Source organism: Cricetulus griseus (assembly GCF_003668045.3).
Source record: "Cricetulus griseus strain 17A/GY chromosome 1 unlocalized genomic scaffold, alternate assembly CriGri-PICRH-1.0 chr1_0, whole genome shotgun sequence".
Taxonomy (NCBI): domain Eukaryota; kingdom Metazoa; phylum Chordata; class Mammalia; order Rodentia; family Cricetidae; genus Cricetulus; species Cricetulus griseus.
Genome location: NW_023276806.1, coordinates 220,155,313 through 220,179,383, shown reverse-complemented (window position 1 = coordinate 220,179,383; position 24,071 = coordinate 220,155,313). Strand labels below are relative to the sequence as shown.

Genomic DNA, 24,071 nt, shown 5'->3' with positions numbered 1-24,071 from the left:
TATTAACTGCCTACCCAACACCACATGTTTTTTTCTTGATAACTGTAAAGTATTTTCATAAACAGAGACAAATGGATGTGTTTCTCATAACTGTTAAGAGCCCTCTTGCTCAAACATGACAGTGATTTGCATTTACAATTAGTAAGATTTTAGATTAATTCAGCTGAAGTTAATATGAATAAGCATAAGAAGTTTTGGCACTTTGAAATGTGTTTTTCTCTTAAATTATAAAAGCAATATAAAAACATTATATAAAACTTGGAATATAAAAGCAGTACTCATTTATATTACCAAGATAACTATTTTCATTTTCCAATGTACCTTGCAGAATATTTTTCAAATGCATATATTTTAACCTAATTGCAATCATCTCTAAAATTTAATTTTGTATCCTGCTTCTCCACTTAATGCGTCATAAGCATTTTCCATATTGTAGTCTTTGTAATTATGGTTTTATGGCAATATAATTTTTTAAGTGCACATGATTTATTCGGCAATTATTTCAGAGTTGGACATGCAGTTGCTTCTAATTTTTTGATGTTATAAATAAAGATCGTAAAGCCTATCTCTGTGAATTTTCCTTACTGTTGCTGTCTTAAAAGAGATGCCTAGAAGTGGCAACATTTTTATGGCAGTTGCCACTGTGCCAAGTTACTTTCATCTCTACTAGGACGATCTATAAACTCCTCAAACTTGATATGTTCTGAAATGAGCTCATCTTCACCCCACCCCACCCCACCTCCACCTGTTCCTCCTTCTATCTCCTTCGCCTAGTGATTGGCAAGCCCAGATGCTCAAGTCATGAACTTCAGCGCCATCTTGGACTCCTCTCCTTCTCTCAGCTCTATCCATCATCAGTTGCTGACAGTTACCCTGAAATAACTCACAATCACAAGTGTTACTTGGTTCCATCTCACTGATACCATTTTAGTTTGAGTCACCAACAACCTACATGGGGCAAAGCAACAGCTCTGTAAATGTTCTTAAACCCAATTTTTGCCATTGTCTTCTGGAAGCCTACTTGTTGAGTGAACAAATGAGCACATGGACAAATGAATAGCATTTATCAGTTAAAAATACAAACAGAGCACAAATGCCATGAAGAGTAGTAGTAGGCTGTGGACTTGTCTCATAGGTCAAAGGGTGTATTTGTTGCTGCTTTTGTAGACCAAGCAACATGGACACATTGGCCCTTTCTAATATATAATTTTATAAGAGACCATACTTAATAATATCAACTCAATGCTCTATACATGAAAAATGTCTCTCATGATGTTTTCGTCTTAAGCATCTTTTGAATATACTTTTAAATTTTCTTATCAAGTAAAATGAAGAGAACTGTTACCTTGAACCCAACCATATGTTTTCAAATGTGTCTAAACAGTTGAGATGGGCACACGTTGTCAAGGACAAAGTTCTAGATTAGTGGTTCTCAACCTTCCTAGTACAGTTCCTCACGTTTGGTGACCCTCAACCATGAAATTATTTCACTGCTACTTCATAACTGTAATTTTGCTGGTGCTATGTATGGGTCATAATGTAAATATTTGATATGCAGTTTATCTGATCTTCGACCCCAGTGGTGGGAGTCACAACCCACAGATTGAAACCACTACTCTAGATGACTATAAAGTATTGTGCTTCAAAATGCCAGGAGCTTCTGTAACCTGGATAAAAACCCCTTATGTAATAAAAACAGTTTTATTACAATTTGAACAATTCAGTTTCCCATGGGGTGGAATATGCTTGTTGAGGCATTTAAACAGTTTATGTGAGGAAACAGCAAACAGGAAAAGAACTGTATTCACCACTGTCTTTCAGAGCAACAGCAAAACAGTGGTTACGATGCATATATGTTTTCCATAATTGTCCTACTCATGGAATACATTTGATTCTTGATCTTGTGCCCAGAAGAGACACAAATCAACTTGAGAATATATCCGTGTATATTCTATGTCACCCGGGAATGGGAGCTTCCCAGAGAGGCAACACCGTCTTCTGAGTTGCCTCTCACCCTACTTCTTTTTCTGCATATAACTGCAATTAATAAAAAAAAATAAAATGTGAAATTAAAGACTTACAAAACTCTTTATAAGATGTATAACCAAATGACTTGGTAAAGCCCAGAAATTAAAATTATTAATGGGATTAATAATTGCATTTTAATCCAGAGCTTCCAGGTTGCAGTGAACTTCCTCATATCAAGGAAAAATAGTAAAAGAGCCGGGTGGCAATGGTGCACGCCTTTAATCCCAGCCTGGTCTACAAAGTCACACAGCGAAACCCTGTCTCGAAAAAACAAGAAAAGAAAGAAAACAGTAAAAATATATTACCTTCTTAATAATAAAAAGAGGAGTGTGGTTAGTTCTTAGAGCCCTGAAAACAGGATTGCTGAAGAATCTCTCAGAACTGGTGTCCAGGGAGACTAAAGGAGGAATGGAGACGTTGTGTGGATTCAGATGGCCCGTGGTCCATGTGTGTCGTCCCTGAGCCATCTAACGTCCACACATCTATCTAGCCTCCTTCATTCTGTCTCATTTGACTCTACACTGTGTGCGATAAGCCTAACAAAGAAACTTTCCTACCAACCATTTTCTGCAACGATCCTTTGCTTCAGGATAATGCCCACCCAACTTCCATAGAATATAATGAATCCTGTGATCCAGCCTTTGGCACATTCCTAGCTATCACAATGCTGGGGCAGCACAGGTGAAATCCTAGGGCTCCCTGTCCACCCAGCCCAGTCTAATGAGCAAGCTTCATGACAGTGTGACCCTGTCTTGAAGGAACAAGGTGAATAGCTCCTGAGGAATGGCCAGCCTCTCTCCCTCACCCCCTCATTCCCCCACCCCGAGAATGGAAACGATGAGGACAATTTCAGAGCTCAGCACCCTGGCCCAGCATCATGACTTTCCATCACAACAGTATCTGGCAGCCACTGACTTACATTCTCTTCCTCACTTCTCACTGAGGCTTCTGATAGAGGCACAACCCAGCTAGTTAGCTAGAGTGTTTTATGAAATGGTCCAGAGAATAAATGAAGACAGTTTCTCTGACACCGATGGAGGTTAGATCTGCACGCTTGGTCACCAGAGGAAACAGGTTTGACAATCTCTTATGAGAAGCGAGTATTTTCTTTAATCCCCACACCCATCATTCCGTCCTAGCCACCATTACACCACATCACTCTCCCACGGTTGGCAGCTACAATATGCCTAGCATGAAATATGACCCTGCTCTTCTTTCCACCAGATTTATCCCAGGCTAAATGCATCTATGAGTCCTTAGCCTTTGGCTCTATGTCAGGAGCAAAAGCAACACCAAGTCCATGCACAGTTGCCTTGGGGTTATGAGTCTGGCAAGTGAAAATTAATCTTTTCAGAGGGCTCAGCCTTCCTTTGCAGGAGATTACTCACTTTGAAGTAAATCTTTATAATTGTTTTCTGTTTGATTTAGAAGAAGTTTGAAAGCTGTCAGCAAGGTCTGCAGAGATGGGAAAATGCTCATCACGAAGGACGAGCTAGAATGCTGCAGAGTGGGCCCTGCTGGCTGGTCCATGATGGCACTCTGGGCTGCAGAAGGGCATAGAAGGGTCTACTACTAAGAGCTACTCAAGTCACCTGTTGGTTATGTCACTACACATACCAAACACAGAAAAAGAGTCTTTAGTAAATTGTGGCTGCCACAATTAAATAATAATAATAATTTCATGAAGGTCTTTATTTTTTCCTCTAAATCTTGGAGTACAATTTATGTGTATTAAGGAAACACATTTATTAGTTTCTTAATTACTGTTACCAAAGCATACACATTATTTTTAAATAATATTATAGAAAAGCAGTAGCTGAAATTCTTTGGCTATATCTGTCCTTTTCCTTGTTTATATTTTCAATATTTCATTTTAAGTATATTTAGAGCTCCATGATTTTCTAAACACAAACGCAAAAAAATATATTAAGTGAATTACACATACACACTATATATCATTTTTAAATGTATTAAATGAATTACATATGTATGGTATACATCATTTAAAAGTGTATTAAGTGTATTACATATATACACTATGCATCATTAAAAAGAAAGAAAGGCATACAGCTGAGAGAAGTATGGAATTTACTTGTCCTCATAAGACAATGTGGCTTAAGAAACTTTAGTTACCATAACTTTATATAGCAACTAAAGAAAATAGACAGAATCATTCCTAGGGGCACACTTTTCTCCTGCAACTGTAACTCAAGTAGGATCTTATTTCACTGAGGCTTACATGGGGACCCTGGAGGGACAGAGCTGGCATCAGGTACAATTTATAGAAACGCTATTTTAAAAGACTTCTCCTAGGCATACTTTGCAAAGGTTAAGGCTTACCATTAGATTGAAGCTCATGGAAAGCATTCCAAGTTGGGCAGGGATCTGAGACAAGGGTCTAAATAAATGCCACGGGGAGGGCTCTCTTAAATAGCTGACAGGGCACATTGCCCTCAAGCAGGTGCTTCGGGGTCAGTTAGCTAATGACTGAACTCTCAACGAGGACTTGGAGGGCCAGCATTCTGTTCTTAATTTAGAGTCACATGCTCAGGGCCAGCTCAAAACCTCAGAATCTCTAGAGGGTATCAGAGGCCAGTAACCTTGTACTATCTACCATTGAAATAATACTTAGCCAGTCATTCTCAGGCTTGGCACAGTCAGAAAGTTCTGCTTCAGGTTGGTGTTCGGTTTACAGAGTTGTTTAGTTCAACTTAGTTCAGGTCACATCTTAAAATTAGGGCCTGCACTACTGACTGGAGAAGGTGTGATCCCAGGAGAAGAGTTAACTATGGGTGCCTGGAGCTCATGCTGTTGCTTCCCAACCCAACACTTTCTGGCTGTTGTTTTAACAATCATCTTGGAACACACTAAGGGAAGGGGGCATGGTGGAAAAGGGTTTTCAGAGGACTGCCTTGCTCACCTTGCTCCACAGTTAGGCTTTTTAATTTGCTCACTGGGAAAGAGATCCACATTGTAACTCCACAGTGAGAAGTTAAGCTCCAGAGTTACCTTTCCTATAAAAAGCCAACTAGCACTCAGACAAGAGATAAGCCCGCCATTTTCCTCAAAGCACTTCTATGTGTGCATGGCTGACTTCAAAATCCATTGCTATAACATTCAAGATAAAACTTAATTCTGAAATTTTAAGTTGAACTTCACAGACCACTGCTTCCCTCAACTTCTCTTGCCTACCCTCTCAGACTTCATTTATGTGTATTTGTGATCTTTTCTGCCATTTCCAAACAAGTTCTCCATTAAGCTGCCCTGAAATCTGATTCTTCTGAATCCAGTTATCCTAGATAATTCTAGATATGACCTGCAAAGAAATGCTACCAGGATTACAGGAGAAGGGAGAGTTAGAAGGGGGATATGTTGTGCAAATTGTGATTTATTCCACGTACTACACTTTCACAGGATTGAGGGAGAAGCAATTCTCCATCAACCTACAGATAAAAAATTAGAGATGGAAGTTTGGTGTGATATCAACACTGATGTTTTCAATTTACCCAACAGGAGTGTTTTTACTTACACAGGTCACACTCTGCACTGCTTGAGAGTTGACATATCCATTTCAAATGCACTGTCATTTAATCACTTAACAAGCTTGAGAGAGAATGTCATCCCCACTGGAACAGAAAACGAAGTTGAGGCACAGAGGGGCTCCACATTTGTGCAATGTCACCCAGCTTGTGAGTGACAAGGCCAAACTTTTGGCTCTAGTGTCACAGGAATGGGTTTCAGATCCACTTCAGCCATCAGCCACCAACACATGGTGGAAAGAATGTGAGAGGCGAAGAAATAGTTTCCTAGAATAAAGCTCCAGCAGGCGGTGAGTCCTCCAGCTGATAACCGGGAGTCAATTTCCTTTGAAATGCATGGCCCTAAATAATCAGCTTGTCTCTGAAGGTACAAAAGGCCTGGTGCTATAATTCATGATGTCGATCCTGATCTACAATTAGATTCACAGGACCTGGGTACTGTGATTGAAGGAACCATTGATACTATCTCTTTGTCAATATAGAAAATTGCTTATATGTTCATATCTTCATAATATCTATTTCTTATTAAAAAGAAAAATGCAATAGGCTATCTTCCATCTATAATAAGTTAGATAAAGTCACCATACTTAAAAATCCACATTTAAAGCAACGAGATAAAAGTTGTCTTACCCCTCCTTCATGTCATTAATAGGAAGCGGCACCCTGCCACCCCTGTCTAGGGCCGACGTGATGTTTATAGCGTTGAGGCGCTCCGGTTGCCACACATTTTTTACAGCCCCAAGAAAGTCTCCAAGAACCTCACTGGCCAATATCTCTTCCACATTCATATTTTTGATGAAGAATTCTGCTTGATATGGCAACGGGAATTCTAGTGTTGATGAAAAGGGACATGCATATCTTTAATGAAGCAACCTCTTAAAAAGAACAGTTTGAGTTTTGTTGAGTTCTATTATAGTCCTGGCAGTAAATAGTGACACAAAACAGTTAATTCTCCATCTGTATGGATCCAGATGCTTGGATTAAACCAACTGTGACCCTAAATTATTTGTTAAAAAACACGTCTGAGTGGAGGGCAGTGGTGTACATCTCCAATCCCAGCACTCAGGAGGCAGAGGCAGGCTGATCTCTGTGAGTTGGAGGCCAACCTGGTCTACAGAGTGAGTTTCAGGACAACCAGGATTACATAGTGAGATTCCCGTCTCAACAACAGCAACAAAATTATGTCTGTACTCAACAGATACAGACTTAGAAACTTTCTCGTCATGAATCCCTAAATAATATGTCAACTATTTATATAGAACCTACATTGCATAGTTTTATGAGCACAATCTAGAGATGATTCACATAGGGAGGGTATATACAGGTCATGTTATATTGAGGAGTGGAGTTTTCCAATTTGGGTATCCAAAGGGGTCTAGGAACCAGTTCCTGGTGGGTAGTGAGGAATTTCTGTGACTTCAAAGGCTTCTCTGTAACTAAGTGATGATGTGTGTAAGAACACAATACACATTAGACACAATATAAAAAAATTCATGGTTCATGGAGGTAATTTGTAATTACAGAATTTAGCCAGAGAAAGAAAAGACTGACTAAGCCTGTGTTTTTAATTTACAGTATTTCTGATGTTGTTTGGAACATGCTAAAAATCATTGCTTTTTTCCTATGGTGTTGACTATATAGCTAGTGAGAATTCTAAAATTTACCCCGGTTCTATTTGGATTATTGTGTACTAAATAGTTCAGAAAATAAGAAAGCTCTTGTGCAGTTTCACAGAGTTTTAGTGAGTGTTTTTTTTTTCCCTTCCAAAACATTCACTTAAATTCTCCTTTAAAAGTTTTAAGCTGGCTGATGGTGATGCACTCCTTTAATCCCAACACTAGGGAGGCAGAGGCAGGAGGATCTCTCTGAGTTCGAGGCCAGCCTGGTCTACAGAGCGAGTGCCAGGACAGCTAGGACTACGCTAAGAAACCTTGCCTTGAAAAACAAACAAACAAAATTTTAAATATACTTTAAACAAACCTAACATAAAATTCAGTCTATTAATATGAGAAACACTAACTAAATAAACATTTTAGGTTCTCAATTGTTATCCTTGAATTACTGACATTTTTCCCATATTATGATTGTTCTTTTAAAATTAGAAATGTTTTTTTCTTATACAATATTATTTCTGCAATAGAAAGAGTTAATTTAGAAACTATTTAATAACCAGGACAAATGAAGAGATTCATGTGGATTATAACAGCAGGAAGACAGCAGGTTCTTCTACCCCCCACACTTCCAGTGAAAGATTATCTTTAGAGATCTTCAGAAAGACACAATAATTTGAATTTATCTCATCCATTTTTTTTCTCTAAGTTAGAGAGTGTGTCTATAATGTGCTCAGCAGACTTCAAACATATGGTAAAAACTTATAAAATATTAAAATTTAGTCCTTATTTTAACATGAAGAGGTTCATTATATGAATATTTCTGGGTTCCAAACAGACTTAATGTCTCCAATACTAATTATACCATGCACATTCTCTAATTTATTTAAACAAAATTGTGAGTTTGTAAATTAACCAACTCTTACTTAACAAATGGAAGATAAAAATACATGAAAAGCACCTGACATGTTAATGACCTCATTTCTTGGAAGACTCTGATATTAATGGAAACTAGACACTAGAGATATGGAAAGGAAGCCAGCTCTGGCCATAGTCTTCTCCAGAGCCGTGTATCAGGCAGTGACCACTCCTGAAGTCATAGCTCTGTAAAGCCCTACTCACAGAAAATTCTTCCCTCCTTTCCATGGTTTTCATAGATTTATTCAATGCATAGCCCATATGTAGTCTTCTAAAATATGATCTCTTCATTCTCTTTCTTGCAGATAAATTTTCAGTTTATAGAAATGCATTTCCTCTTTACATAGTATAGTAGCTTAATAATATGGCACTTTCCCCCATGCCTAGAAATAGTCACGCAAATGAATGGTGAAGAAGAGTTTCTTAGTGGTAAATGATATAATAAATAATAGCAAGTATAGTTTTGGATGTGCCAGATATAGACAATTACACTTTTCTCTAAATAATTTTGATATTCAGGCTTCTATAAAAATACAGAAAGCCTCCATTCCACCCGTCTCCACCCCAGCCCAGCCCACTGGTCTTCTCCTCAGTGCTAATTTTGGAGAACTACTCTTCCTGATCCAGTCAGCCTCACTTAGTGGTTCCCTTTCTGAGATCTGCTACAAGGCCTTGTGGTTGCTACCGTATCCCTCCAGGGCTCTGGGCTGCGCAGCTTGCCTGCTGTCTCTGGGCCAAGAACTACTTACTGCCAGGGCTCTCTGGGATGACTCACAGGAGCTTTCTAACTCTGGGGAAATCCCATGCTTGCTATATTTGGAAATCAAAGAGGCCAAGAGAATAGTAGGCCAACGGATTGGTGGCAGGCCTCTGAGGTGCTAAACCCAATTTAGGGATTCACTTTGTGCCCGCCCCTTGAGCACCGTGCTGTGTGTGGCTACATGACTAATTTCCCATTAGGTCACTCAGAGTAGAAGACATCGGACAGAGGAGCTGGGCTGAGCATGGCTACCTTGATTTACAACTTTGTGATTCCTTTTTCTAAACTTTATCTGGGACAGATAGCATAAGTGAAGGCCATGTTCAAAGACATTCATTCTCAAGTACCCAGGAATCTTGTCTAGACTGGCAAGGACAAATGTGTGACCTTTTAGTTTAGTGGTTTTCAAACCATTTCAAACCATTTGAACCCTATGTAGAAAAGAAGTGGAGCAGATCTGCCTAAACTCCCAATGGAGACCTCTAAAGTCTTCTCCTCCCACATCATCAACTCATGGCTTTTACCTCATGCAGATAAGCAGCCCCAAACTCTTACTTCTGACCCCTCAAGTTGTGTAGTATTCTTACAACAGGAACCACACGAATATGGAGCCCCAAGTGACATTAACACCCATTATAGGTTCTGGGTGTCCACTTTCCACAGCACAGAGCAGACTAGAGAAAGAGAAAGGTCCAACTGTAGACCAGGCTCTCTTCCAGTGTGGAATATCTGACAAAGACATGGCCTCTTAAAGCCCGTAACTACACGGTTCAAGAGCCCAAAGCCACCACAGTGTAACTATGTGACTCCAACTATAAATCCACAAACAGGAAGGAAAAGACAATGACTCTACCAACTTAAGAGTTCTCAACTCTACAGGAATAGCTTAACCTAGATAAAACTATCCAATCCTAATTAAGTCAAGAAGCAGGCTGCCTGATTTATGGATGCCTAAAAAACATGGAACATGTGGAGGGTAGGAGTGTGGAGAGGGAATGTTTTGTCTAGGGCCATAGAACTAGACCTCACGCTAGTTTGCATATATAAAGAGCACTATACATGTTACCCTGGCATAGTCATCTGCAGTTGGTACTATTAAAACACATAAGGGAAGACCCACTGAAGGTGGTTTAAGTGTTCAAGAAATCTTTCCAGGTACATATTGCCAATTTTGTACTTAATTCTTTCTTTTATACAGTCTAAGGGCAACTTTTAACTCAGCTTTACTGAGTTATCATGAACTTCAAAATATTAGTTTCTGACAGAATGCTTTGTTTGTCTGTTTTCTACCAGTGAAAAGGAGCAGCCATTCCCCACCAAGAATATACTCTCATTTTGCTCCTTTTCAGAGGAAAAGGTCAGTAACAGCTCCCTTCCTATCAGTGTCTTTTCTAGCAGAAGAATAGAGAAGATTAACCATAAGTTTCTAATGGCAACTAAAAGTATTTTCTCTTTCTTTTTTTAACATTTAAGCCTCAACAGATGAATCTCTGTGATTCTGAGGCCAACCTGATGTACAGAGCGAGTTACAGAACAGCCAGGGCTACACAAAGAAACCCTGTCTTGAAAAAAATCAAAATCAAAAGAATAATAATTATCCCTCAAGTTTGGGATATGGGATGGTAAGATTTTTCCCCTTTCCTCCCTTTAGGGCCTCCCAGCTAATTTCCCATGAGCTCGTCCCCTGCCTCCCTCAAGTTGGTAACCTCACTAAAGCATTTTAAGTGTTAAATAGATTTCCTAGTCTTTGTCAAAATAGGATAAAAAATATAAGCATAATTTTTCTAATTCTTGTGTCCCCTTCAAAATCCTCAGGAAATCATTTAGAATTTGAGCATGTTCCTCTTAATTGTTGATGGACTCTAACATTTACTGATACAAATGAGCAAAATTTAGCCAATTATAAAACTGTGTACCCCAAGTCCCCAAATCACAGTTTATCTTTATATGCAGCTAAACTTATAATTACACTAAAGTTAAATATAAAAGTAGCTACTAATGACTCTGTGTTCTTAGACTTAACTCTCAGCTTTAGAGCAGACTTGGAAGCAGGTGCATCTTAGTTCCCCTTCAGTACTGATGTAGCAAGGCTTGAAGACATCAACAGCTGGTGAAAAGCCAGCCTCAGTTCCTCAGCACAGTACACCACTTTCATAAAAAGTTAGAAATGGCTTGCTTTTCTTTCCACATTTTACTATTTCATCATTTACAGTAGGTATGTGGTGCTTTATAATCCACAATTATATTTCATATTTATAAACACAATGAAATCCTTCTTATAAATAAGAAATGATCATCAACATATTTTCCACACTTACCTTCTGCTGACATTATATTAATTATCAAATTATGCCTTGCAGTCTCAAAGGTACGTCTATTGTAAGCAGTTATCTATTAGGAAAGGAAAATCATGTTTAGAAAGTGGAATGTTTTGTAAAATGCAGCTCATTAAAGACAAAATGAAAATAAATCATTGTTTTTTTTTAAAATTTCTATTATTCATTGCTATGTCTAGAAAATTTCCTTTCCTGGGCAATAAAATCCCAGAACTTTAGCAGTATTGTAAAAATAATAATAATTAATTAGCCAGGTCTATTTAACATGCTAAAACAAAAAGTTACATACTGAAAAATTCTTTCACAGAAAGTCATTAGGCACAGGAGGCAATATAGATGGGTCACTAGAAGATGGATGAACCATTATGAGTGACTTGCTGGTGATATACTAAGATTAAAACAAAACAACACACACACACACACACACACACACACACACACACACACACACACACACACACACACACACAAATCCTAAATATGTATGGCTGTGCTTGTAAATTGAATTGAAAAATCATCATGAAGAGTACACTGCAAACCAAGCACACCCATGTTGTACTTAGTGCTGAACTGCACCACAGTCAAAAGATGTCATAAATCACAATTTTGTGATGTAAATATGCCTCATGATGAATAAAGCAGTAAGGAGCATCGTCTACAAAACTTAGAGCGCATGCTCAAAAGCCACACATCAGCATATCATATAGTCAAATGTTAGTAAACACTCAGGGTCAGTGAGCTTATATGGATGTCAGCCCAGAAAGGGCTACCAGAGACAAACATGGCTTCAGAACTCAAGGGATAATTAACTTTGTAACAGGCATTAAATGGTGCAGACACATCTGGAGTACCTCAACAAAACCAAATGACTGTGTCAAACTCTTAAGAGTCCCAGCTCTAGGTTTCTGGCGGTGACTGCAGCTGTAGGTGACATCAAAATAGAAGATTGGGAGAGAACTGGCTCCAACTACTAAGAGAGAAGACCCTGGGCACTCAACAAGCAATAGGACATCGAGAGAAAGAGGTTACAATTAAAACAGCAAGATTCAGAATTGTGCGTTGGGGGGGGTGTTAAATAATTTCAAAACTTTGTCAATATCTGTTCTGAACAGTACCCCAATCCATAGAGTTAAAGGAGTTTTTCTCTCTCTCCAACTTGTCAAAATTCCACTGGGGTTGCCACTTTCTTCCTTGTAAACACATGATCATCAGGGCTCACATCAAACAGTAAGACTGGCTATCAAACTAAGTAGGAGAGAGTGTTGAATACTAACCACTAGACCACTGGGAATGCTAGCTACCCAAACCCAAGTAGGAGTTATTTTTCTAACATGTTTAAAATCTAAATATTTCAATTATACAGTTTCTGAATGGATTAATCCATAGATTGATATAGTTAAATAATGGTTTAAGACATATAAAAATGACTAAATAGAAGAATGTATTCAATCCTAGGCTCATCACACTATTCAGATCTACTTGTGCTCTATAAAAGGTTGGGTTAGGTTTACATTGGTACTTTTTAAGCATATTATTTGATACAGACCCATAACACTTAATGCCCGTGGTGTCATATAAGCACATCTTGGCTGTCCTTGAACTCACTTTGACAATGTTACTGCTCACCTGTCTTAGCCCCAGGCTGCTTTCCAGCAGTAGCTGAAATTGTGAACTTGATGTTCAAAATCCCAGTTACTTAATGAGATTAAAATCTCATTGATTTATTTACTTAAGATCTCATTTACGCCGGGCGGTGGTGGTGCACGTCTTTAATCCCAGCAGAGGCAGGTGGATCTCTGTGAGTTCGAGACCAGCCTGGTCTACAAGAGCTAGTTCCAGGACAGCCTCCAAAGCCACAGAGAAACCCTGTCTCAAAAAACCAAAAAAAAAAAAAAAAAATCTCATTTACTTATTAAAAAACATGTAGATTAAACTAGATTGCCTAATTTTGTTTGTTTTGCACACTATAAACTGGTTGTCTGCATGCCATAGTCTTGTCTTCCCTACCTCCCCGTTCAACATTTTGTTTAAAACTTTATCCATGTTGCTGGACAAGCCTCAATTCACATTTCCTCTTAATATTTACCTCATAAACACAACATATTGTATGCACCTAACTCTTCCTGACAGCCTTTTGAGTCTGTTGTTTTGTGGGTTTCCAGTGAGCTGCTGTATGAACAATGTTCAAGGAGTGTGTCCGTACACGCCTTCAGGTGAGTTTTTGCAAGTAGTTTGTTTGGGTGTGTGTTTAGACCAGGCACTGCTTAGTGATATAGTATACTGATACTTATGCATGGGACATGATTTCACACCAGTCCCACAGGGGTTGTATCAATCCACACATTCCTCTACAATGCAATAATGATAAAATTCTCATTATTGTCTGAATATGTATGTTGTTCATTACTGGTAAGAAGAGACATCTTACTTGGGTTCATGGGTACTTGAGTGTCCTCTTCAGTGGAATATCTTTTTCTTACTGAATTGAGAATTTCTTTTCAATTTCAGAAACTACACAAGCAACAGTATCTTCCTTCTCCTGTTTTCCAGCTCATCGCTTAAAGAATCTCTTTCGATGAACTTTTCTCTCACAAGTGTGCAGGTGATGTTTAAATGTATTTTTGTCCCCAAGTCAGCAAGGGGATCTTCCATATTTTAATATAACAATTTAACCTTTTGTTTTTCACACTTCATGCCTAATCTATCTAGATTTGTGCTTGGAGTATAGTATGAAGGCTCAAACTCTATGGTTGGCATGAAGGATCTAATTCAAATGGCTAACAATTTTTCTGAGCACTAGTTAAGAAACAGACATTCCTTTTCCCAATGACATGTGGCACCAACGCTTCAAACCCCTATCACTCCCTGTTCCTTGTGTGGTCTGTCTCTGTCCTTGCCACTCAACCCTTCAGCCCATCTGCCCCTCCCTGGGTCACTGCAACTCTGTAGTAATGACCATGGCTTCATGGGAATCTGCATGCCTATGAGAGAACAGAAACCTTCTCCTTTGTTCTTCTTCATTAAGACTTAGTTATTTCTAGCATATAACCCTCCCCATACATGTAAGAAACAGTCAAGTTTTATTTTTAAAAATCCACTGAAAACTATATTGGTATTCTACTGAATCTATAGATTAGGAGAAATTATCCAGTTCTCACACTATCTTCCTATTACTGAAATTACTACCTATTTATGAAATTTTACATTACTTGTATTATATATTTACTCCCCTCACTTTATAATTTTGTCTCTATTGAAAATACTTTCTTCTTTGGAACATCTATTTTCTCAGTACTTTTAATTCATGTGCAGAAACGTAACCACATTTATATAGAGCTAATAACTCTTTCATAATATTTTAATAGTCCATAGACTTTATACTATTGACTGTTCAATTTCTTTCTTTCAAATCATTGGGAACTTGATTTCATGCTCTTCCCTTCCTTAGCTATGACTTCCAATATATTCTATAATAAAATATAGAGGATGTTGTTCTTGTTTTGTTTCCAAATTTAAGTGAAATTTCTCTAATGATTCCCTACTGAGAATAATGTTTGCTATTCTTTTGGGGGAAATTATCATGTTGAGCAAGATCACTTTGATTCTTTGTTTAAAAAGAACTCAAGAGATGGCTTGGGGAGAAGGCTCGTCAGTTAAAAGCACTTCCTACTCTTGCAGAGGACTTGAGTTTGGTTCCCATCACCCACATCAACAGTAAAACACTTTTATCTTTTAAGTGTAACTGTTAAAGGAAGTATTAATTTAATTTAAATTACCTTTATCATTGCTGTTATGGGTTTTAACTTCTCATGTCTTATAGGTATGCTAACACTAGAAAAAAATGGTGAATTATAACACCCCAATGGCTTTCAGAATACAGGCTAACTCTCATCACAGCTTACACAGTCCATCACAGCTCACAGAGCCCTGCAGGGTTACCTCAGCAACACTGATGACTCCTGCTCCTATCATCTGTCCCTGGAAAGGACCCTAACTTCTAACCACATAGGGCTCTCTGAGATCCTACACTTCTTCACATTTCCCTGATTTGCTTGTATTTGGGGGTGGCTGGGTGTGCTTTTATTGTTTTTTGTTTTACTCTGTTTTTCAGTCCTGGAGATGAACTTGCATGTGCTTGTCATCTTCTCTACCACTAAGCTAGAGCCCAGACTCTATTTTTAAAACCTGGAAAGACTGACTCCTCCCCCCAGGAAGGCCTCCTTGACTGTGGGAACTGGACTGCAGAGCAGCATCTGATGATAGCTGTTCCCACAGCATCGGGTAGAGGTGTAGTTCTCTCTCAGATAGTCAGCCCCTAGACCCTAACGCATGGCTGAATGCACTTGTCATTCATCCTTCAAACTCTAGTCACCTTTCACAACGTTTGGTAATTAAGATGTCTAGTGAGTGACTTTATTTCAGTAAGCATGAAATTTGAATAAAAAATATAGATTTGACTTGGCAATTTGGCTCAGTGGGTAAATGCACTTACTGCCAAGCTTGAAGACCTGAGTGTGAGCCTCAGGACACACAGGGTGGAAAGAGAGACTCCTGAAAGTTGTTCTCTGACCTCCACAAATCCATCGGGGCACATGTGCACTCACAGACATACACACAGAGAAATAACTGAAACAATATTTTCAAATATAAAACAAACAAATGTTTTATGTTTGCATTTATCTTATTAAATACTTTATATTAATCTGTTTCTTTTAAGCATCATTTAATTTTTCACCAATTTAATTTATAATATTAAGATAAATTTTGAAATTGCAAATTTTATAGAGAAGATGATTATATGTCAAAACATTAGTGAGTACATTTCCATGTTAAAAAATCTTAAAAGTCACTGCTATGTAACTTTAATTTCAACATTTAAAACAAGGGCTTAAAAAACATAGTATTGCTCACTCAAAATAAAATACCTCGATGATGGTTGGTTTCCCCACATTTTCAGCTGTCGGAGACCCATACAGAACCCCATCACTGTATGGTGTCCTTTGAATGTATCGAAGCCATCCAGGTCTGTCTGGGTAACCCATTAAATTTGTGTTAAATGTTATGGGATCATTACTAACCTCACCTAGATAAGAATAGAGAATTAAGACATTTAAGAATTAAACAGTTACTTTCAAACATGTTTCTTTGGTACTATAAATCAAAGTATTCTACCCGAAAAAAAAAGTCTTTGACATTTGTAGCAAACTAAATACACCAATAAAAAAAAATCATCTGGAAATTTTGACTTTAGTCATACACATAATGAAAAATATCCTTTTGGTTGCTGAACTGGTCTCGAGATCTAATAAAGAACAGTAGTAGATTCTAACAATTGATACTATTTTGAGGACAATACTTTAGGACAGTTTCACCAGTGAGACAACAAGTATCGTTCACAAATATCTCCCTAAACACATTCCTCTGCTAATGAGAGGCATTCCCTTCACAGATCTCCAAACATTGTCAGCATAGCAGAAGGCTTGGTCAAATAATTATAATGGGCTATGGCTGTGTGCTTTTCTTATGCGTAACAACTGCTGACCAAATGCCTTAGCCATATAATTGTCTAGAAATGGAACATCTCATAAGAAAACACTTTAACAATAATTGATGAAAGACTCCTTTTCCTGCTGAAAACAGGTTTCCCTTCGTTTTATAAATGTCAGATAAGCTGCTACTCATCATACAACCCACAAAAGAATAGCTGTATTAATTCTAATATTAAGCAGGTATTCTTCCAAAATTTAATTTTCAGAAGCCATTTTGTTACTAAAGTGTTATAACTTAATGTTTTCTCTTACTACTCTTTGTCTATCTTCATTAATGTGACAGAACTTGTAGTAATTCAAAATAACATTAAACCAATAGTGAATTCAATGTTTTAATAATTGTTATTACTTTGAAGGAAAATTAATCATTACATTATTAAGAAGTTTTATCAAACTGTCTCATCAAGTAAAGGCTTTTTAAAACGGATATTTAATACCTCATTTCATTCTCTTACACAACAAATGTACAGTTTTCTGAAAAACAATATAAGAAACTAAGTCGGAGTATAGGAAATCATAATTGGGTATAGTTTTAATTATTATTGTGTAACTAAAGGGAGGCCATTTATCAGGCAGGGGCATAACATCCAAGACTGAAGCTTAAGAAATATGTACTCTCTAAAATTCAAAAAATGATTTTCTTTTATAACTAAATTCCTAATCTTAAAATGAGAAAGATCCTCAAACAATTGATTTTTCACATATCCAAATCACTTAAAACAGTGTTAACTGTATTTGATTTCATATCGCTGAGGTTCAGTGCAATGAACAAAAAGAGATGTTTAACCCTTCTTCCCTCCTGCCGAGAACCTACCAGGCTTTGGGTAAGGTGGAAATTCACCCTTGAAATACTCTCTCTCCAAAACATGAACAAAGAGGACACCTGCAGACGGGTATACGTTCCGATCAGAGTGCACCTTTGAAAAAAGAGTGTACACTAAAAGCAAAGGAGAAAGAAGAGAGACAGGTGATAATTCGAATGACCCTCGATAACTCGTCAGCTACCGAGACCGGTCTCACTGTGCAGAAACAGCTTGGAAAACTAAATAACACACAGGGGAACCGTTAGTGCATATCTGATTGAAAGGGAAGCAATTTAGAACAAAGCATAAGAAAACTCTCCCAGCTTGTATTTAAAAACCATTAAAACACTGAACAAGTAAAATAACATGCATTAGGTTTAGTATTTTTAATTGCCATTAAGCATAAAGACATAAATATCATTTTATGATTTGTTTTTTGTAAAAAATATTACCAACAAAATACACATAGGAAAAACTGATAAACTTCATAATTCGTAGTTTCCCCCTTTCCCTTTTTAAAAAGTGAATACATAGAGTACTTTTAAAATAGTAAGTACTATTGCTATGCAAGCAGAGGGAAGTTAGCCTATATAATTCCCACCAGAATATATGCAGCAACTCATTTACACTCAGGAACATGTGCTAGCAACTTTCTCCAGGCATTACTAAAACCTTTCCTAGAAACAATTACTTTATTTCATGTCTCCTGATTTGGGCATCTAATAATTAAAATAGCACAATCTATTCCATTGTGCTACCTCCTAAATAAGCAGCAACAATTACACAACACACTTCTGGACAAATCACTCTTGAGGCGAAATGGGACCAATTTCATGATTCACTGTGACACAGGACATAAGATTTCAGTGCAGGAAAATGGCTAAATTGGTCTGATTCGTTTCTACCTCTTGTTTTCCCTCTGATATCACCATCTCCACCAACACATTATGACCATCACCTCTTGTCACCTCTGCAATGTCTTTTGGGATTCTGGCTTCATGATTGGCCAGTAGCTGTAATTTGTATACAGATAAACCCTATCAATCTTGTTCTTTTACTTAGTCACTGATGGGTTTTTAAATGTGGTAGTTAACTTCAGGAACCCCAAGATTGCTCACAGCAAGCTCACAACTTGCTAAAAGCCCTACACAGCAAGATCACTAACAGTAAAGTTTTTAGTATTAAAACAAAAACCAAAAAACTCCCACAAAATGTTTCTACCTCTGAGAAAACTTGACCCTCTTCTGTGGAGAGCTGCCCATAAAAAAAGAAGAATGAACCAAAACATTTTGGTGGTAGTCTCATATATCCACAACTTGACTACTAAAACCACAACTTCAAAGTCTATGGAGTGGCCAGATGTGGTGGCTCATGCCTGTAATTCTATCTCTCAAGAGACTTGTACGAGGATTGCTTTGAGTTTAAGACAAGCCTTGGTTATAAAATAAGTTCAGGGTAGCCTGGATTACAGAGCAAGATCTTCTGTCCAAACAAAGTAACCACAAGAAAAAGGCTTTGCAGATAAACAAACAAACAAACAAACAAATAGAAAAAAAGCTGTGGATAATTTAACCAGGTTTGTAGAAAGACACAGATGTGACTGGCACTGAAATAGTCTACCCTTGCCATTCCTGTCCCCAGCTTTTCCTCAAGGACTATTTACTCACCTGGGGAAATGATGACCACATTCCAAATAATATTCACTGAATCAGAGGAAAATTGTAAGGATGGAAACATGAGAATCTGAATTTCTTTGCCCCTGTTCAATGGCACAATGTATCCTAAATTTCAGATGGTGTTGGAAATGTGAGGACCACAGAGATCCAAGCCCTGCTTCCAACAAGGCCACCATCCAGTTGGGAAACCAATATAGTTTTCACTAGGTATTGCCCCAGAGATAGAAGCTGTTCTGGCAATACCATGAAGAGTAGGCTGCTTCTGGAAAGATCTGGGGGAAAAATGATAAGATTTAATATTGTTCCTAACAGTAGTTGTTTACAAGCCAGAGACATTCAGGCATTCAGTGGCGAAAGCAGGAAAGATGCAAGAGTGGGATATTTGCGGGACCCTTTAAAGAGAGTAAGTAAGCTAGATATGCACAATCCTGGGATTCATGTCAGAAGAAGACAAAGCTGGCAAGAAAAAAAAAATCAAACTGTGGAGAGTTTCAAACTGCTTCTGAGAAACTACTTTTCCCTATATGAAAGTTGTTAAAATTCCATATCTCAACCTTATATCCAAAGTACAGGAATACTTAGAAAGATCTAAATGAATCTCTTCTGAACATATCTGATGTATTAATCTTTCTAGAGATGAAAACATTGTGCCGTGCAATACTGAGTTTTATTTTCCTTGTCATTTTTTAATACCTTGAGGAGTGTTGAGCATATTTAAATAGGTTTATTGATGCCTGTGGAATGAATGAATACATTCTGGTGTAAAGCAACGCAGAGACAGACACGGGTCTCATGCTAGGGAGCTAAACATATATGACACTTCATTTAAGGTATAGTATTCTGCAGATTACTATCCTCCATTTCCATCATAAAGTAATAGCCTCTTTTAGTGTTTGCTACGTGAAGTGATATATGTCAGCTTGTGAGGCCAAAGGAAATGTTTCTCACGTTAAATAACACTGAAATAATTCTATTTTTCTATATAGCCCTCATAGAGCCTAACATGAACCCATTAAAAGGTACCTATCATTCCACCATTCCACCATGACTAGTATAGAACCCCTCACAAAACAAAACAAGCAGACTGAAACCATTTCTCCAATGTACAGAGTTAAGCACAATCCTCTTGGCCCTCTCAGGCCTTAAGATGACATGCACATTTTGTTTTATTCCTGTGCATTCAATTGCTGTTCTGCAATCTGTTGAACTGTACCCTTGCTGGTCAGTTTACCTTGGCAACTCCACAGTAAAGCCTGCCTCTCTTTAAGTATAGTATGCCATTAACTGGAGGAAAACATGATACAGATGTAGGACATATTCATCTAGAAATGGAAAATGACTAAGCCACTATGTTTTGTTTGTGAAAATAATACTTCCTTTCTTTACAATGGGTTTAAATTATGGGCACCCACACAACATACTTAGAGAAGAACTCTTTCCCTGTCCCTTTGTTATTTGCAAAACAAATAGCTCCTCACAAGAGGCTATTTGGGCAGTAGTTACACCTATGCTTCTTTTCAAAAGCAAAATGACAGAGAATTTGAAATCTGGGCTGTTGTTCTTCTAAACACGAGCTCTGTCAATAATGTCCATGGAGTCTGCACAAAAACCCATAGAAACTGCCTCTGGGAGTTAATGCCTGCCTGCGGCATTCACAGGTGCCTAGGTAGTATCCACAAACAACAAACTTGATACATATTAGTTTTCTTAATAATGAGTATGAAAAATGAAATGTTAATACCCTCAGAAGCCCACAGCACGAAGATCTGATCATCTCCACAATATACATGTGTACAGCACAGTGCTAATCAAGCCGAGGTCACAGGGTCTGGCCTCTCTGTCTCGCACAGCTCTGTAATCTTGTACAGCTGCAAATCCATTACCTCTGCAAACATGCCACTGGAAACAAATGAAACTGAAAACCAGTATGTAGCTAAATCCCTGCAAATCTACCAACATTAGTGGGCAAAACAATTAAAGCAAAAGTTCAACCCGTGGAGAATCAAAAACATCTTTGTCAAATAGAAAAGATGGCTATGGTTATGAAGATTAAAACTTTTGAAAATGCATTGCCATAAGCAATAGAATTTATTTAAAAAACAAATCTCGTGTCTGAATAAGGAAGAGCCAAAAGGAAAATAGTGCTGGAAAATAATTCAATATTTTACCCTCCCTAAGCTCCGATATAAGTCTCTCATTATCATGCAACCAAAATCTTATTCACAGAAGTATTCTTTGCATGTTAAGTCACAGGGAATATAGAAAAGGTCGGGGCATTTCAACAACTCTATATTACGTGACGATAGATAGCCAAGAATAAAATAATAGATCTTGACAGCAGTAGCAATAAAGTGGGACCTCACGCTAGCTAAATTGTGCCCGTCTTCCTTTGCTAAGAATCTGTTAGAGATTTCCTCTCTGTGTAAAGAAAAAGGTAAGTGTGTGCATTGGTGTGCTTCCTAACAATTACCTTAAAAACAAAAGCCAACATGCTCATACTTCACAAACACTGAAGTTTGAAAGAATTACACTGCTGAGGAACCTGTAACAGTTCTTCACAATTGCTGTGATTATAATTCCTGAAACGTAAACATACACACATACATCCCATCTTTACAAAGAGTCCAAAAACACATACTGGACCTTTTTTTCCTGCATCACTAAGAATAAGGACACAGCCGTATAGATAAAGCAGACATTGAGTGTGAGGCCGGAAAGTTCCTGCTACATTTAATCTTAAAGCTGGCTCTCTTTGCAATCCTTGAGAAGCCATAAATTATTGTCAATAATTGTCTCCAAGTAGCCTTTGTTAAATTCCAATTATGTGTATGTCCCATTGATAGGTGCTTTAGCAACAAATTGATGACTTTAAAATATCCGCTGATATTGTCATTTTCTCATTCTTGCAAGGTTCATACGGACGGGATAGGGGAGGCCCACAGAATGGAGCACGCAGAGGGCTGATGCTCCTGAGGTTGCAGCGTTGATCCTTTTTCATAACGTAAGATCGTTTCCCACATCAGTTACCGCACGCGGCTCTATTATACAGGGGGCCGTATGGATTGTTTGGTTGCCTGTCATTTACAAATCACACCAGTGCATCCCAGTAGGCTAATGCATTTTAAGGTTGTGTGTTTTATAGATTTTGTTTTCTCCCCCGACAGACACATTGTCAGCTGTCATTTCTCATTGCTATCAGTATGTTTTCTATAGCAGTTTCTCTAGCCTTTTAAGTTTGCCATTATTAACCTGCTGCAGGTTTAAAAGCCAGACTAGCAAATGAGGTAGTAACTGCGTGCTAAATTAAGAGAAGATACGTGCTGTTTCCGTGTGTGCAGCGCCCTGCTAGAAGTGAAAAGCCAGAAGCCTGCATTTGAAGCATTAGCTGCCCAAGGACCCTTTTGTGGTGTATTTCCTGGTTCTCTCAGCTGCTGCCGTATGCCTGTGAATAGACTCTCTTACTATACTCAGGATGGTGTCATTCCTTGAGGCGAAAGCAGTATAAACTACATTCAGAAACAAATAAGTGTACAATTGAAAGTCTTAATTCAATCCAGATGTTATGCAAACATGAGCTGTCAAATCAAAATGAACATAAGGTGTTATGTGAAATAACTTCATGTTAGAATTACTGCATAATTCTAAACAGAGATTTATGGATTAAATATTACTTTTAGCAGGAGTGACCTAACCAACCTAAAAAGTACCAACATACTATAATGAATAGCTTTCATATGAGAAATTAAAAGTTTATTTCTAAAAGCATCTCAATTTTATCAATGTACCCTTCATGTCCAGTCACTGCAAAATACCAAACAGGTACGGTGGATACAAATTATTTAAATAAGACAATATATATTTCCAACTGTTCACAGCGTTATTTCAGTGGAAAGTACTACCTGGAAGAAATTAGCAAAACATTATGAAGATTTTTCAAGATGCTCAAGCTATAAAGAGGGTACTGACTAGCTGCCTATCTTAATACAACTTTAAAAAGCAAAATTTGACCTAAGCAACTAGGCATAAGTAGCCTGGAAATCAAACATTTTAAGTACTAGGAGGGAAAAAGAGATTTAATTTTTTTTCACATTACAGCTTTAAGAGGCTTTTAGCAATCTCTCTGAGACTCAGCCCCTGCCTACACAGCACTGCACGGAGCTGCCACCCAGCGCATCCCCTGCATACACAGAACTGCACGGAGCTGCTACCCAAAGCATCAGGACAGACTGCAAGATGAATCCCTTTGGTTCTCTGAATCAAGATAACTCATCTCGGGATCTGCAGAGTTTAATAAATTTATGAATTCCTTCCTAATTCATTTTTAACAAGTTATTACACCATTCAAATTGAAATTTAATTATTAAACCACATAATTACCGTAGAAAAATATTTTAAGAGATCTTAATATCCAACCAGGTACACAATGCAATTTCTTCCTCTATTTTTTTTTCTAAAGCCTCTCATTGAGATTTATGCTAGGTTTGATCAATTCAGCTTTATAAATGTTGGTTTTCAATTGAAAGTGTTTCTCTGCTGTCAGCCCTTCACCTCAGGGTATCAAAGGCCGGTGGGCCATTCATTTAGAGGCAAGCAGCTATTGTTTTTCTTGCAGTCACAAATAGTCCATGCCTAAGCTGTGGGATTCATCTGAAGGACAGCATTAGATTGCCTCCTTTGCTAAGAGATACAGACACTTCTATTCACGTGAAGCAGAAATCATGGCTTGGATCTTTTTCTATAAAGTCATGAAAATTTTTCCTCCTAACTTAAGTTACTAATTCAATTTTTCTAAATTGGAATTATCTTGGTTATTACCTAATCAAATATATTTTCCCCTGTGCTTGTGCATTTG

General features: G+C 37.8%; 1 protein-coding gene across 12 annotated transcripts in view; it reads right to left on the bottom strand.

Moving 5' to 3' along the window:
• The window catches only part of Sgce (sarcoglycan epsilon), a 70,343-nt gene that overhangs the window by 25,467 nt on the left and 20,805 nt on the right, over positions 1 to 24,071 (bottom strand). For 10 of the 12 annotated variants that reach the window (XM_027389862.2, XM_027389860.2, XM_027389866.2 and 7 more), the window contains 4 exons: positions 17,555 to 17,677; positions 16,117 to 16,274; positions 11,174 to 11,246; positions 6,198 to 6,396 (listed from right to left, as the gene is read on the bottom strand). In XM_027389862.2, coding sequence (XP_027245663.1) covers positions 6,198 to 6,396; positions 11,174 to 11,246; positions 16,117 to 16,274; positions 17,555 to 17,677 — 553 coding nt within the window. Of the gene's footprint in view, positions 1 to 6,197; positions 6,397 to 11,173; positions 11,247 to 16,116; positions 16,275 to 17,554; positions 17,678 to 19,210; positions 19,442 to 24,071 lie in introns of those variants that run through there. The other 2 variants (XM_027389868.2, XM_027389869.2) reach the window with 2 other exon arrangements.